General features: G+C 44.2%; 1 protein-coding gene across 1 annotated transcript; it reads right to left on the reverse strand.

Moving 5' to 3' along the window:
• Nucleotides 1-1920: 1920 nt before the first annotated feature.
• SKA1 (spindle and kinetochore associated complex subunit 1) lies at nt 1921-16329 on the reverse strand (the record flags this gene model as incomplete). Its single annotated transcript, XM_084225641.1, has 6 exons — nt 16218-16329; nt 15477-15601; nt 14413-14504; nt 10743-10880; nt 5921-6090; nt 1921-2069 (listed from the first exon to the last, which is right to left on the reverse strand). The coding sequence occupies exons 1-6, from the start codon at nt 16315-16317 to the stop codon at nt 1921-1923; spliced, it is 774 nt and encodes a 257-aa protein (XP_084081767.1). The 5' UTR covers nt 16318-16329.
• Nucleotides 16330-17415: the final 1086 nt, after the last annotated feature.

A 17415-nucleotide genomic window follows, 5' to 3' on the forward strand; every position in this document is an offset into this window, starting at 1 on the left:
CTGAGTATCTGAGGGGGAAATCTGGCTGCATGATGAAGGTGGGAAAGCACAGGACTAACAGAATTACCAATCAGTCTAGAAGTCTTTGGACCATCTCAGGTCTTCCTGTTCAAGTGATGTAGACAACTCCAAAATGTACAATTAGTATAAGAAGAAAGATTAAGAAAAGGAAATCTGGAAATTGGTTTGAGGCATTGGGAAAAAAAAAAAAAAAAGAATCAGATGCTTCCTTTGAGTAGCTACGGAATCTTAAACACATCCTCCAACTCATTGTATTGGTTTAAAAGACAGGGCAGGTGCTGATGCCACAGCAGCTGGGCTCCTGTGAGCAGCCAGGGGATGGTCTGTCTCTCCCTCCAGAGGGGTCAGGGTCCTGGGTTTGCCCTGGGCAGCAGCAGCTGGGCTCCAGCGAGCAGCCAGGGGATGGTCTCTCCTTCCAGAGGGGGTCAGGGTCCTGGGTTTGCCCTGGGCAGCAGCAGCTGGGCTCCTGTGAGCAGCCAGGGGATGGTCTCTCCTTCCAGAGGGGGTCAGGGTCCTGGGTTTGCCCTGGGCAGCAGCAGCTGGGCTCCTGTGAGCAGCCAGGGGATGGTCTGTCTCTCCTTTCAGAGGGGGTCAGGGTCCTGGGTTTGCCCTGGGCAGCAGCAGAAGCTGGGCTCCAGCAAGCAGCCAGGGGATGGTCTCTCCTTCCAGAGGGGGTCAGGGTCCTGGGTTTGCCCTGGGCAGCAGCAGCTGGGCTCCTGTGAGCAGCCAGGGGATGGTCTCTCACTCCAGAGAGGGTCGGGCTCCTGGGTTTGCCCTGAGACACCCAAACAGATGGGAAGGGTCCCTCCCAGTGAGGTTGGGTGTTGGAAAGGTGCCAGTTCAACGGCTGCTGTCACAAGCAAAGGCTCACTCACGGTAAGGAGCAGCAGTGCAGGACAGTAACAGTGCATAGCAGTGAATTCTCTCTTCAGCAAAACCCCAAACCCCAATCCCCACCTGTCTCCCCTCCAATCCTGAGAGAACTTGAGGGCCAAGCCCAGCCCCTGACCTCCAGCCCAGGCTCATCTCTGCATTTCCCAAGAGAAATCCCTCCAGCTAAGGGGCAGTAGCAAACTGCACCCCTTTTCCTTTCCACCCCACAGTCCCTCCCTCCCCTGCCACACCTTTTGTCTCTCTTAAATATACATTGTTCTCATCTCTTAGGCAAAAAACAGGAGAAAAATTCTCTGAGAGAAAAAGAAAAAAAGGAAAAAAAACCACTCAGAAACACAAAAGGACCAAAGGAGCATGGTTAATGTAGCCATGATATTTTCTGAACATTCCTTTCCTTAGGGTTTTTTCTCCTGAGCAGCTGAGAGGCCTCAGAAACAAAATGCAAACAATGATTGTCTGCTGCTGTAGAATGCAACAGGTGGATCTGGGACTGGTCTCATGTGGTTGTTTCTAATTAATGGCCAATCACAGCCCAGCTGTGCCGACTGTCTTAGAGACAAACCTCTGCTATTCATTCTTCCTTTTCTATTCTTAGCTAGCCTTCTGATGAAATCCTTTCTTCTATTCTTTTAGTATAGTTTTAACATAAATCATAAATTAATAAAACAGTAAAGTAAAAAAAGTTAAGTTCTCTGCATGTTAACCAGTGACGGTGTTCGAAGGGGTCCCAGGATGAGGGAAGAGACGAGAATGTTGACTCCATGTTTCAGAAAGCTTGATTTATTATTTTATTATATATTTAACATTAAAAGTATACTAGAATAATAGAAAATATGCCCAGCTGACTTTCTGGTTCGGGTTTGTAGTTCCCCTCAACTTTGCAAAGCAAAACTCAAATCCTTAAATGCTGCTCCTAATTTAGGGGAGATGCCTGAAAACCCCTCTCTGTCCCTCCCTGCTGCTGTCTGAAGAGCAGGGCAGGGTGTGTGTCAGGCAGGGGAGCTGTTAGCAGATGACGTAGCGGATGAGCCCTGAGCCACGAATCTCCTTCACTCTCTGGCAGTGCCTCAGGATGCTGACGATGCTGTGGAACCTCTTATCCAATTTCAGCTGAGTGAACATCTTGATGTCATCCTCCACAATAAAAAATGCTCCTGGAAAAGAAACAGTGGTTTTGTTACAGAAATGACTCTGCAGTGGGATACATTCAGCATTCCACAAGTGACAGCAAGCCTCTTCATAGTTCCATAACCTGCGATTCATAATTCTACAGTCAGCAGGATGGCTTCACGCTATATTGGGAACTTTGTTCTACTTTTAAAACCTGCCATCAGAAAGAGAACTGCCAGCCTTCCCCAGAAGTTCAGACACTCTGCATCATCCACAGGCCCGCTCCATGAGCTCTGTCTCCCAGCAGGCATTCACGTTCTGGAATTAGATCTCTGCCATGAGGACATAGTCCTGCACGCATCAGAGCTATGCAGCCCACCATTCCCTTGACTTACATCAGATTTGGAAAAGAATAATCCATCATTACTTAAGAAAATCACTTAAGACTAATCACTTTCAACAGCATCATCCCTGTGTCTCTAAGAAAATGGCACAGTGAAGTCCTGCATCAAAGCTGAGAGCTCCCCCCTTCTTGTAGTTGATTAACTACTTCTACAAGCAAATTGTCATTAAAATTCAGGCTGCCCAGGGCAGTGGTGGAGTTGCCATCCCTGGAATCATTCAAAAAAACGTGTGAATGTGCCCCTGGATTACATGGTATGACATGGTGAACATGGTGCTTGGTTGACAATTGGAATTTGTGATCTTAAGGACCTTTTCCAACCTAAATGATTCCTGAATTATCATGCTTCCAAGTCCAATGGGAAGGAGGGCACAAGGGTAGGGGTGTTTCAGCTTAGAAAAAGAAGGTAGCATTCTCCCTCCTTGTTTTATCCTTAACACTGAGGCAGTGACATCTTAGAAAAAATGGAGCATCTCTTCCTCCTGTTAAGTCGTTCCTGTTAAGTTTCTCTGGGATATAGCTGATCCAAGCCAGAAAGCTGAAGTTGCCAGAAAAGAACTGAGGTCCAAGAATTATGTTTGTAAGTGCAATGTCCCCCAAAATCTTGCTTAGACAGAGCTGAGAAATAACAGATCATGTTTTCTCACAGCCTGAGCCTCTCATGAGAGTTGGTGACACACGTGTCTCACAGGGAGTTGAATCTTCCAGAGACAATAACTGTCAAAATCTAGAGATATTTCCCCAGAGAAGAACTCTGCTGGAATCTCAGAGCTTGTAACGCCACCAAATCCACATACAGATGAGAAGTAGGAAGTTTGTTTACTAGGAAAAGAAAGAAGACCTGCGTTACTGCTCAAAATAGAAAATGGTCTCAAATAGAGACCATTTACAACTTCCAGGGACACCAACACACCCAAACAGTGTTGGGAAGCCAGGCATAACCTGCCTGCTGCCTTCACAGTCTGTAACATCTGGGGGAGCATCAGAATTTTGGTAAAACAAGATTCCTTCTTATATTTGCTCATAATGCAGAGTGGCAGCATTCAGCAGAGCAGGATCTTTCTTGTGAAGAAATCAGAGCTGGGTGAAGGGCAGTAGTTTGGTCCACATGCTAAACAACCAGCTAAACTACTGAACCACCTGAGTGGCTGGAAGTGACCTTAATAAACCAAGCAGCATCTTCTCTCATCTTGAAATCAGAGAAGAGGTCAGCTGGCAATCGTCCCAGGGTGAGAACCAGTGGGGATCCTAAGCCGAGAGACACTCACAGGAGAGATTTAAACAAACAAATCAATGAATGCGGAACGTCATCCTGAAAAATGCAATGAATAAAGACATTTAATCATTTTGTGCTGGCCAGATAAGAACCATCTGACAGCCTGCCAGGACTTTTCTCTAGACTTTCTAAATGATTAATCACAAAAAAACCTAAACAAAACCATCGACCACACAACTACACACACCCTATCAGATGCTGAATGTCCTAGTTTCCTAACTGAACTTCCCAAGATAAACAAGAAATAAAAACCATCTCTCAGGTACTTAAAGAAATTAAGCACTTCAGTTTTTCAGACTTAAGCCCCCCAGCTGACAGAAAATTCTCTGACCAGCTGTAGCGTTCTCAAGTTGCTAGAATGGCTTCTTCACTGCAGCCAAGACTGCTGTGGATCACAGTGTAGACTGAGCAGCACTCCAGGCCCAGGAGGGCCCTTCTAGTGTTCAGGCACTCTTCTACAGCTGTGGGCTCAAACTCTTTACTGCTGTCCTAAGGATAGGAATAGTGACGCCAAAAATGTGCTGTAAATTAAATTGATGAAGCCAGTATTTTAAGAAATCCAGATTAATGTAAGCTGCTGTTCAGCTGAGGCAAAACATGCTTAGAGATAAGCCACACCATCACAGCCCAAACCAAAAGTCAGTCACATGAATTTATCTAGCTGCATGTGCTTAGAATGATTTTAATAAAGCCCTTTACAACAATGACCTTTGTATGGCAACTGAGATCTCATCTGGAGTCCTGTGTCCAGCCCTGTGACCGCAGCATGAGAAGGACCTGGAGCTGCTGGAGCCAGTGCAGAGGAGGACACAGAGATGCTGCCAGGGCTGGAGCCCCTGTGCTCTGGAGCCAGCCTGGCACAGCTGGGGCTGCTCACCTGCACAGGAGAAGGCTCCAGGGACACCTCAGAGCCCCTGCCAGGGCCTCAAGGGGCTCCAGGAGAGCTGCACAGGGACTGGGCACAAGGCAGGGACAGCAGCCAGGGAATGGCTTCCCAGGGCCAGAGGGCAGGGACAGATGGGATATTGGGAATGAGGAATTGCTGGCTGGGAGGGTGGGCAGGCCCTGGCCCAGGGTGCCCAGAGCAGCTGTGGCTGCCCCTGGATCCCTGGCAGTGTCCCAAGCCAGGCTGGACAGGGTGGAAGGTGTCCCTGCCCATGGCATGGGGTGGAAATGGCTAATATTGAAGGCCACTTCCAACCCAAGCCCTTCTGTGATTCTGTGTTTATGTTACAGATCTCAAAATAAAGTGCCAGCATGTCCATCAGATCAGAATTCCCTCCCTACAGAAGAGCTGCATCTAAAACTCAGAAGTCACTGATGTTATCATCATCATCATACTGTAATATCCAGAGTCTTGAAGAGCAGCAAAGCGGAAGGAAGGAAGTGGCGGAAGGAAGGAAGTGGTGGAAGGAAGGAGTTGCACTTTATCGTCAGGGCACTGCTGAGTACCCAGTGAATGCTCAGAGCAGAAGTTCTAGCATTCGGTTCAGGGCTAAAACAAAGGTGGGTGCCATGGTGCTGTCAGAGACAGCTCTTTGTATGTGAGACAGAAGACAGTTTGCTCCACTCTGTATGGCTGAACTTGGAAACACGAGGGCATTCTAAGGACATCCCCAAGTCGACATGTGCACTATGCCCCTCCAGGAATAATTACATACTTGCTCTCAAGAGGAAAGGCATGCCAAAAAGGAGATTTTAATATCAGAGATTTACTGTGCCACCTGTTTTTGTAAAAACTAAAAAAAAGTAAGTACAACTTACTTTTCAATTTAAAGAAAGGTATTTTAGTTTTCACTCCCTCTGTGCTTTTAAGGGGAGAAAACGTCTTAAGAGTTTCAGATGGACTTACCTCTTCCACAAAGCCACTGCAGCACAATTAATTAGCCAGATTTCCCAACTTCAGAACAAAATTTTAATACTGCACGTCCAACTAAGTTTAACACCCGAGAACACGTTTCTGTGGTTTGGTTATCAAACTAAGAGTTTCCCAAACTTGTAGTGATTCCAAACTAAATCTTTGTGCATCAAAGTTTCTGCCATGACACACCATCAAAGGGATATATTTTTCAAGGAAAACATTCAGAAAGTGAGCCAATCATTATGGGAAACTCTTCAGTCAAAAATACTGAAAGAAAGAGGAATATTTTTTTACTTCTCCTGCAACATCCAAGTGTTACGAGTTTGGTACTAAGAGAGGGAAAAAAACCCCAAACCTTTTGTATCCTTAGTTTCTTCTTCAATGAACCTGTGGTAGAGGTTTCTGACTGGTGCACTCATAGACTTCAAAGGCTGATACAAGATCTTGTACTTGCTCACCACGGCCTTGTTCAGCTCTTGAACAACTCCATTAATCTGATCATATGTTATACGGCCTTTCAAATACCTACAAATAAAAATAAGAAAATCAGTAACCAGAAAGTCACAAAATTCTGTGTTTATTCTTCTCTTTTATCTGCCTTAACTGAAGAAGCCATTCCTAGTTAGAAGCAGTTTCTCCTGTTTTGTATTAATGAATACATCTAGTAGTTAATTCTGTTCATTTCCTTGATTGCTTAACAATCCTGAAGGTGAAAAGGCCATGACAGAACCTAAACCAGAAAGATAAAATATTAGAGCTAAATTAAGCAGAATGCATTCAGTGCTTAAGCTGTAAAAAGCTTTTCCAAATGGAATAAAGGTTGCTTTTATAGTTTACTACTTATACACTGAAAAATAAAGTAACTTTGCAGAAAACAGCATGAAATGAAATGTTTGCCTAGGAGCACAACTTGGCTCATATTATCAACACAAATGAGCTGTGTTTGATGTAACAGCCATTTGTTGTTTGGCCAGGGCACCAAACAATCTGGCAGCGGGCATGGAGCGGGGTTGGAGTGCAGCGGCCCTGTGCCCACCATGGGCCCTTTTTTAAAATTTGTTTGTTGGTTTGTTAATGTTTGTTTGTTTGGTTTTTGCTTTTTGTTTTTTTTTAATGTGGCACTCGGTGCCATGGTTTAGTTGAGGCGTTAGGGCATGGGTTGGACATGATGATCTTGAAGGTCTCTTCAAACCCAGTGATTCTGTGATTATTTGGGTTTTTTGGAAGAGCTACTAGTTGTGTGTTGCCTTCTGTATTTGACTGTGCAGCCTACTGAGCTGTGAAGATAAGGTTCTGCACCACCAGCATCCATTTCTGAACTCTCAGAGCATTTCATAATACTAGTACTAGAAGAATAAGGTCTGTTGATAACAGCCTAGAGGTACAGGAAGCACAGAAGATAAAGAACAAAGTGATGTGGAAATACTAGAACATTGGAAGATTTGCAAGTAAGGCTATTCAGTATTTATAGATGTAAAGCCATGCCTTCAAGGAAAAGGAACTGTGCTGCACACTGAGAAGCCATTATATAAAAATGAAATCTGAAACTCAAATGACAAGCAGTAAGCTAAATACAACACAACCTCCCTCTCCCCACAAAAATGGCAGTAAAGGCCAGGCCAGCCTTGAATCCTGCATTGTCCTGTGGCCTTCATTCAGTTGCTACAACAAACCAAACCTGGCTGTTTGTGTTTTCTTCAGTATGGGTTTGCAGTAGTTACACAAGTGTTACAATTCATTTTAAGAATGAATGCTCTAGGTCAGTAGAGCAGGTGGCTAAAAGCTGTGTGACAGAAAGACTGAAAAGATCAATGAACAGCAAATTCCTCCCTCATTTTAATCTGAACAGACAGGCTCAATCTTTGGAGAACACACAAAGAATTCAAAGCAGAAGTAGATAATCGATTACAAGTTCAGTATTCCAAACCAGAATTCAGACAGGCATTCTGCAATTGCCAACTCAAAATAAGTGCTGTAGATTTCAACAGCAGCCGACTAGTCCCTGCCAGGCAGACAGGCCAGCGAGGTGTGTAAAACGGAATTCAAAGCAATTGCTCTGCCTCTAAACCGAGTTTGAAACTTAGTGGCCACTAAGTTACTTGCAATCAGCTTTCAACTTTATTGACACCTCGATTAATTCAGCACTGGAGGTGCAGCCATCCTGTAGCTATAAAAATGCTCTACTTTGCACCGTAATAAAGCAGCACTACCCCCGCAGACATGCAGCCACAGCAGGAGCACAGCCTGTAACCCCAGCAGGGCTCTGCCTCTGTGCATTAACTGCTGTTTATTGCTCTCTTTGCCTCCCTGCACCACAGGGAAGTGTGCAGAGCGAGGAAGGCTCAGCCCAGAGGTATAAAACACCTTTATTTAAGTTCCTGTGCTCCCACTGTCAACGCACAGGCAGTGAACACACTTAATACAGCCAAGGGAGCACCTCAGCTCATCCTAAAACTGAAACAGAGAGGCAGGACTGGGTTGCCTAAACCTAAACACAAATGTTCTTTGAGAAGCCCTCAGGCATCCAAGATGCTTTAATCTGAAATTAAATCCTGTCAAAACCAAATGGAATTTTTATTTTGTGCATAACTAAGGATCATAAAAACTCCAGCTGTCCCACAGCCCTCTCATGTTTCTACCCAACCATGGCTGGCAAACCCGCTAATGCTGACATTTATTTCAGTCCATACGTACGCTACTATAAAAATACAAAGTTGAGAAGTTCCAAATTCAGGCATTTAATTTAGATTTTAAATAAATTTAAAATCTGCTTCACTATTCCAAATGCAATAAAATTCAAAACTCTTCTAAAAAAGATCCAGTCAGTTTCTTTTTTAATCCACAGAAGCCCTTTTCCAAAGCATTTTTTCTATAGGTATGAAAACCAGAGCACAGTGCTGTGTTCCTCAGAGAAAAGAATAACATCAATATATCACATATATACCACTCTAAAAGAGATAAAGCTTGTAATGGCCACCCCCTGCTCTCTCAAAAATGGTTGGGCTTAAATAGCCATGTATTCTCCCAAACCACCATCTTCTGAGACTTGAGAGTTATAATGAATGCACAGAATCTAAAATGCTTTCAGCAGTAAGATTTTTAGAAAGGAGTTCTTTAGAAAGGAATTCTAGACACAGAATAAAGCAAACATTTTCTTCTGCCTCAAAGCCAAAAGTTAACAAAGACAGGTACTGTGAAATGTCCCTTATCTTCCTCCAAAAAGCACCTTCCTGTAACAGATTTGAGGGGTAAGATAATTTGCAGGTTTTTTATTGTGCAAAGTGTTCTGTTTGATCAGGCTGCTCCACATGTGCCCCCAAACACAGCGTGTACCCTTACTAAATGCCAGCTGCCCAGTCCTAGGACTGTGAAGTCACTGTGTCCCTTTCAGTGGCCTGATGGTGTTAGGAATAGATTTTCCTTCATGTTCAGCATAAAGCAAGTGAAAACAGCCTCAATTTTTCAGTGACCACCCCCTGCCTCCAGTGCTCACTGGAAGAAATGGGCTCGGAACCAAATTCTCATTCTTCCAAGAGAATACATTCAGTGTAAGAGAATTTGTATTACAAGTATTTGCTGCTTAGATTTGGTCAATCAGTATGTGAAATTGCGAGTACTCCCTCAATCTTGTACTACAACATTGCCAGGCAACAGAAATACTGGTAGATTAATAGATCTATGTAAATTAATGTAAATTTTCCTCCACAGAACAAACATGCTTCTCCCATCTGAATAAAATTAAATTATTTCTAGAGCTCTACCAGCACAGCCTAAGCTGCAACCTTTCCATAATGGATACCTTCCAACACAGCTGTAACATTTCCACAAGGGGTGCCTTCCAACTCTGCTTATTCTGTGGTTTTGTGAATCTGTAATGGATAGGAAGAGGATCCATCTGGCCTCTGTCCCCATCCTCCACGCCCATGAACAGCTGAGGAAAATATTCCACTTTCAAGGGTTATCATAAACTCCTTTAGGTGGGAAAAGCCCTCTGAGATCATCGAGTCCAACCTTTCTCTCAGTATGGCCAAGGCCACCACTAAACCATGCCCCAAGCGTCCTTCCACCTGTCTTGTGATGTGGAAGATCATAGCCTTAACTGGAAGTTAAAACAATATTTGGCCGGAATGGTCTGTGTCTATTTTTCTTACCACAGCACAGATAAAGACCAAAAATTCCCAGGCTCCAGCTTTATCCTCCCATAATTTTACCAGGAGAGAACTACTTAAGGAGTTCTCTCTACAAAATACCTGAGATGTTCTGCAGAATAAAAATACCAGGCACATGCACTTCTAAGAAGTCCTTTATCATTAGCTCAACATTCAGGAAAAAAATGGGCATTACTCCCCTGAAAATTTTGAAGGCTATAGAAAAAAATTATCGGAAAGCCTTAAGTAAAGCACAGACTCAAAACCATATTTCTTACTGAAACAGATATTGTCAGGGAACACAGTAAATCTAGAGTCTCAATAACAATTTAGCCATAGGCATCAAAAGAAATTTCTTCTTCTTGCAGAAACATTTACCTGTACCACCCAAATGCTGTTTAAGAAGTTATGCCTTTATGTCAGACTTCAGACAAGGATATCCATTAATCAGGTCCTGATGTTAGGGGAAAACACCCACAGCTTTCTATTCCAGAAATTTGGGAATTTCAGTGCAAAGTGATTTTTTTTTGTTTTTAACAAGTCTGATTGCTTTTGCTGTCTCAAAAGAGATTGGTAAGTCAAGACTTGAAGTTTCCAGAAACCAATATTTGGGTCAAATAAAAACAGCATTTATCTCTGTTTTTCTTTCTATATGTGAACACACCCTCCATGTTATAAGATGATGGCTCTTTTTAATGTCAGTTTTCAAAACAAGATGAGGATTCACCTGTTAGCTAATAAATCTCTGTTCATACAATTACAGTGGCTTTTGAGGTAAGAGGTTGGGGTTTTAACTGATCAGTTTTCATCTTCTCATCCCATCTACCAGCATAAAGAGGAGCCAAATTAATTAACTGGATTTTCAGGTTTGCTAGCAACACATTTAAACCATTTGGAGCTGTTGTCATGTTTCACCCATGAAATATTTCATCTCTGTCAGTCCCAGTTCTGCAAGAGGTCACTCTCCCAAACCTGTGTGTGCCACCCGAACTGATATGCCAGGGTACAAAGGAAGCCACGCTTACTTACGAAGGAACACTTTCAAACTCCTCTGTGGTTAATAATGCTGCTTCTTTAATGTTTTTTTTCTCTTCTGCAGGTTTCCTCTCAGCTTTGTGTTCTACAGCCTTTGTTTGTCCATTGTGTTTCACAGTTGGCATGATGTTGCTGTAAAATGAAGGAATATTCAGTTCAAAAACAGCAGGTAAGTAGGAAGGAGAATTCCACTACACTGCTTAGTCACAGACCTAAGTTCCAGCCTATCTGTTAGGCTGGATGAACACAATTAGTGATATTTCACAAAAGAAACATCAGTAAAGCTAAGCCTACTCTGTTTCAAATCATATCCTTCAGCTGACTTCAGCACAGCTCTTGGTTTCTGTGCTCCAGAGGCTGCTAGCAGGTGAGCTGGAAGCAGTCCAAGTGCAGCGTGGCACAGCTCAGAATTCAATGTACCATTACATTTCACACAACACAAGGCCTGGCTTTTTATCAGATAAAACACAGCCCAGAGCTGCAGCCTTCATAGGCAGATTTGAAATACTTCAAATCTCGGGAAGCCTGACTCATCCATTAAACTTTTGAAGCAAAGAAATTCTACACCACCTAGCAGACATTTTAAAAAAATTTTTAGCCAAGATCCTTTGATCAAAGGATCCAGGTCAAATAATTTCCTGATTTATTCCTGATTATTAGAACATTATTTTTATAAATTCAACCTTCCTCTAAACCCTCAGCCTTAGAGTCTCAAACCCCAAGGGATTTTCCAGCCACCCACCCAGCTTCTCCTCAGGACAGCAAAGGTGATGCATATGGCCAAATCCACTGTCATCAGAACATGAGGGTATTACTGGGATGTGCAGCAGAACTAAATAAAGCAGTACAGAGCGTGACCTGGACAAGGAAATAGTCCTCTGCTTGGATCTGACCATCCCACTAGAGTTCTTTGTTGCACATGGGGTCTCCACAGCAGTGAACGGTACGGCACTGCCCCATCTGTCCCCCCCAGGGCAGGATTTGAGGTGTCATTCGATGTGTTCCCCGAGGAACAGCAGTGCGATGGAGAGGACAGTGAGTGCCACCTGCTGGGCTCCCACACCGCCTGCTCGCTGTCACGGGGACGGGAGCAGCTCTGCTCTGCGCTGGGACACCGCACAGAGCCCTTCTGAAACCAAACACATCTGCAGCCAAACTTATGCAGATGTCATCATCTGAAGAACATCTGTTTGCATCTGAACAACAACAACAAAACGAATCCTGGCACCCTGCAGCTAGCAGGGAACGTCAGCAAACTGGAGGGAAAGGAGAGGGGGGTGAATTTTGGGTGGTGGTGGAGGTGGGTTTGGAATGAAAGGATAAACACAAGAACCAAGGGAAGCAAGTTCACATCTTGAAACTTCATTCCTCCCACGCTCCAGTCTCCTGCTCAGTCTCCTGCTGTCTATCCCACTGCAACAAACCTTTTCTAGATGATTCCCATATCCAGGCACCTTTCCTTTGTGTTCCCACCCACTCCTTTGCCCCTGCCCTGCTGCAGTGAGGTGGTACAGACACAGTTCACCACTGACCTGAATCATGAAAAGGAAAAACTTATGCTTGTTTACAAAATCTGGCTCTGGTGGAACGAGAAACTGAATCTCAACAAACACAGGGGATACAAAGAGCTTGAGAGATATTGAACCTGCTTTTTATTTCAGTGAGATTCCTCTGGTAAACAAGAACAGAAAACCCAAGGATACAGGAGAGAAACAATAGCTAAAGCCATGAATTGCTGAGTTTCTCTGTGTGGGTGTTTTCATTTTCCCAGGGACTTCAAGGCCTGTCTCACCAGCATTCAAGTGCTCCTCTGCTTTCTGCATTATCTCACAGAAATCACTCAACATTAATATTCACAGCCCCACACATCTGGGAACAGAAAGGGAGGAGGCCAGGAGAGGAAGGTTTGGGGAAGAGGCCTGAAAACATATTTACACCGATACAGTGGGTTTTGAACAATTATGTCCCTTCTTACACTTCCTTGACCCTCCACTGCATCACACAGTGAATACCAAGAAGTGACAAAACAGGGAAAAAAGAAGAAAGCGTGTTTTGACAAAGGGCATCATCATACAATGTATTATTACTCAAGACAAACCAGCAACAAACTGACACTGACAGAACAGCAGCTGTGAGCTGGCTGAGCACAAGCTGTAGAAAATTATCAGAAAAGCTTGGTTGGTTTTACAAATTGTGGTTCTCTCTAGAAAGGGAAGAACTGGCTAAAGTCATATCACAATTAACTTCCTAATCAAAAGCAGGACATGATTGTAAGGGAAACTAACATTCCCAAAAATCTTTTGGTGTGAGAGATGGCACAATCACCGAACAAGCCTCATTTACATCTAAACAATTTCCAGGAGCTAACACAAAGTTAAGACAAAGGATTTCCCACAATAAGAAAGTAAGTTATGACAGGAAGGCAGAACCCAAGTGGTAATTTCTGAAAAACTTCAATTCTTACACACACACACAAAGCAACATGTAAATAGAAAAGAAACATGTCACCCCTAGAGACATGTTGAGAGGCTGTTTCCTAAACTGAGGGTTCATCTCTAAAGGGTGAGAATAAGAAAAAAGCTTCTGCACAAGTCATCCCTTCACCACCTAAGAAAAGCTTCAATACAATACCTACACCAATGACCATACTGCTACACACCAACAAAGATTACCATTCATTTTTCTCTTCTAGAACCCTCTTTTCACACATTTAACCTGTTTGCTGGAATACCTCTGTCATGTTTTGAGACTGAGGCTTCTCTGGCATGAGGAACCAGACCAAGTAAAGCTGGTTGATTCAGGGCACATACTGGAAGCACTGAGTTCAAACTAATGCATTGCCTTCTCACAAGCTATGAGGTGGGAAAGAAACTCTGGGATCCCCAGGTAATAAGGGTTACTCTGCAAGTGACCGCACCTGACACACACTAACAACACTCCATAAAAAAAAGCAGCTCCAACAGGATGGAGAAAGAGATGAGAAACTCAGAGTTGAAATGTCTTAGAAGCCTTCCAAGTAACATTAATTCTGTTAATTAAGTAACATTAGTTCTGTTAAAACTGTTAAATCATGTACTTGTCATTTTCACACACTTGAGCTACTTGACTCTGAAAAGCTTCTTACCACAGCCCTCTCCAAGGCGAGGGGATGCCATAGCTAGCTGAAATAAAGGCAGGATTGCTGTAGAGAAAAGAGAACAAAACTACCACAAACACAATTAAAAGTCCTGCAGAAAGACAACTGAGTTTGAGGATTTTTGGTTCCTAATTGTATTTGGAAGGGCAGTGGTGAACTTTAGTTGTAGTGACCCAGCACTTGGGTCACTAACCCTTTAATAAGTAGGCACTGCAATTACAAAAGTGGTGTGTTTGTGATTCTAAAGGAAGGGATGCCCAGACTCAGAGAAGCATTTGCTTTCTACATCACACCTACCCCTGGAAGCTCCCATTGGAACAACCTGGGGTTTTATAGACTTGACCTGACAGATTTGTTGGGGTGCTAGCACAAGCCTGGCCAAGATCCAACTCCAGAATCAATGGACACAACAACTTTGGCTCCCAAAGTTCCCCAGTTAATGTGGAGTGAAAGGAGCACAGCTGTACAGTGCTGCAGCTGGACAGTGCCAGGAGCAGCCCAAATCCCCTGGGCTCAGGTACCACATACCTGCTCTGGGGTGGTTTAGGCAGATAGCGTGGAATGTGTTCAAGGAGGTCCTGTGCTTCCTTCTGATCTCTCTCAGCAGCCTTCTGCATCTCCTGAAATTGAGATCAGACTATATCAGAAATCTCATCCTACTAACATCAAGCAAGTGAAATTAGGGCAAAACTAAATTAATTTTCAGCTTTTTTAAGAGATGTTTTTGTTTTTTCCCTGTCATCTTACCTCCTTATCCTAAAATTTCCCCAGGAAAACTAGTAAAAATACAAAGGAAGGAGTGTCTGTCCTTGCCCTCAGATTGTCACAGAAATTTGAGCAGGCAAAAGGAACTTGAGCAATACATCCTGAGCAAGGTCTGGTTGGGGAATGATGGCGGTGAAGATGAGATACTGTGGTAAACTCACCTCCATTCCCCAAACAACATTTACACAAAAGACTTAACAAAGGCACTGCAAACACACAGTAGAAAACCAAATATTCCAATTGAATACTTTGTGCAGCTATTGTAAAGATGCATAAGTAGAATTACTTTTTAGATCACCATATCTGTTATGATAAGGACATGTTTCCAAGGCCAGTGACAAAGACATGCTTTTAATGTCCTTAGGATGAAGGAAGGTAGACTTAGAGTAGATATTAGGAATAAATTCTTCCCTGTGAAGTTGGTGAGGCCTTGGCCCAGGGTGCCCAGAGCAGCTGTGGCTGCCCCTGGATCCCTGGCAGTGTCCAAGGCCAGGCTGGACAGGATTTGGAGCAGCCTGGGACAGTGGAAGGTGTCTCCCTGCCCATGTCAGGGGGTGGCACTGGACGAGCTTTAAGGTCCCTTCCAATTCAAACCATTCTACAATTCTATGATTCTATGTACAAGCCTTGAAAAATACAATTTTTAATGTTCGTTGTTCTGGAGAACTGCTTGACAAACCACCAGCAAGCCTGTTCCAAGCCCCAGTTTCTCTTGTAAGCACATGCATCCAAACATCACTAAGAATCTAGGAAAAAAAAAGTGACACATGTATCAAAGATTTCTTTGAATCTTTCAGTATTTTATGAACAGGAAAAAAAAAGATTACTTTGAGCGAATCTTTCAGTTTTTCTTGCTGTTTAACTTCATCTTCCATTTTATTCAGGAGATCATGTACAAGGATCAAATTATTCCGTATTTTATGGAGCACAGGCTTGCGGGAATCATCCTTACCTGTAAAAGAGAGAACATTAAGCTACAAAGTCTCAAAGAAAAAAACAAAATCCAATATCCCTCCCCTTCACAAGCAGTGATTAACTCAGCCACCATATCCATCCAGGAGAAGCAGCAAGCCAAACTATTGGCCTTGTACTCCACACAGCCAACAGAGTTCATGGAATCACTTAGTTTGGAAAAGCCCTCTAAGACCAGGTCCCAGAGAGCACTGTCAAGGCCACCACTGACCTGTGTCCCAAGTGTCACAGCCATATGGCTTTTAAATCCCTTCAGGGACTGGGATTCCACCACTTCCCTGGGTGGATTCCTGACCTCCCCTTCCATGGGTAAATTCCTGCTGGTGTCCAACCTGACCCTCCCCATGTCCAGCCTGAGGCCGTTCCCTCTCCTCCTGTCCCTGTTCCCTGGAGCACAGCCTGACCCCCCGGCTGTCCCCTCCTGTCAGGAGCTGTGCAGAGCCACAAGGGCCCCCCTGAGCCTCCTTTGCTCCAGGCTCAGCCCCTTCCCAGCTCCCTCAGCCTCTCCTGGGATTCCAGCCCCTCCCCAGCTCCAGTCCCTCGGTGTCTTTCCTGGAGTGAAGTGCAAGCCAAACCCCATTGTTGCTCTTGTTTACCTATGTCTCTCAATAGGAGACACTTTTTAACAGTTGAAATCTTCACATTGATGTGGAAACATAACTCTTCCAGCCTTGAGGATCCCATATCCTTCATCATCGCACTGAGGGGGAAGAAAAATGAAGGCAGGAATTTAACAAAGACCCAAGTTGCCTACAAAACATTGCCTACAAAAGCAGAATTTTTAGAAGGACACTGATCTGTCAAAGAAGCAAAGGGAGTGTAAATGAAACAGTAAATGGAGTAATTCTCTTTTATCTTACTAAATTGAAGGCAGGAAAGGAAGCATAAAGTGGCACTAGACAAGGCAATAAGTTTCCCAGAACTTTGTAGATAAATGCCGTGTGATATCAGTGCAGCGATTTCTCACAAGACTGCAAGCATCCTTATATCATTGAAGTGTGCAGTGAAAAAGGAGTTGGAATTTACTGCAAAAACCAAGGAGCACCTGGCGTGTATAAGGCAGTTTTAGAAGACTCTCTCAGGGAGATTACATCAGATGATTAATGTTTAAAGTGGTGTGGCTTTTTAAAAACGTAATTAAAGGAAAAAAAAAAACAGAGTTGCTAGTGAAGTCTGGAGGCATCAAAAAGAGCATTATATATCAATTACGATATTGTCTATAAGAATGGAATTATTAACCCTATTATAGACGGGAATTGATTAAAAGAAAAAAATATACAATGTGACAAAACCCCGCATTTAACACTGTGGCCTGGCAGTGAGCGCTCACACAGCTCCCTCCGGTGGCTCACACTTGGAAACTTTAAAAACAACTTTTTTTTTCACTTTCGGCTTAAAATACAACCAGCTACCGCGCTTACTAAATCCATTCTTAGAGACCTGCCGCCTCCCCCACCCTCCGTACCTGCGTGGAACCAGGACCCTCTGAGGCGGATCGGGATGCCCTGAGGGAATCGAGCTCACCCGTGCGCCCGGCGGCAGCGCCCGTTTCTCCTCAGGTTTCACCAGGCCCAGCGCCGGTGCTTCCCTGTCTTCGTTCCAGTCCCACTCTCTCAGGAGGGGGAGGAGGACGCCCGGCCGCGGTTGGAGGACGCTCCGGCGCGATTGCCGCAGCCCGGGTGGAGCCCCGGTTTGAATCCGCCGCGCTCGGAGCGGGCGTTGGGGAGGGCGCGTGCGCGCTGAGGGGAGCGCTCGGGGCGGGCGGAAAGGGCGGAGCGGGGGCCGCGCTGAGGG

The sequence above is a fragment of the Fringilla coelebs genome (assembly GCF_963513975.1).
Source record: "Fringilla coelebs genome assembly, chromosome: Z".
Lineage (NCBI taxonomy): Eukaryota > Metazoa > Chordata > Aves > Passeriformes > Fringillidae > Fringilla > Fringilla coelebs.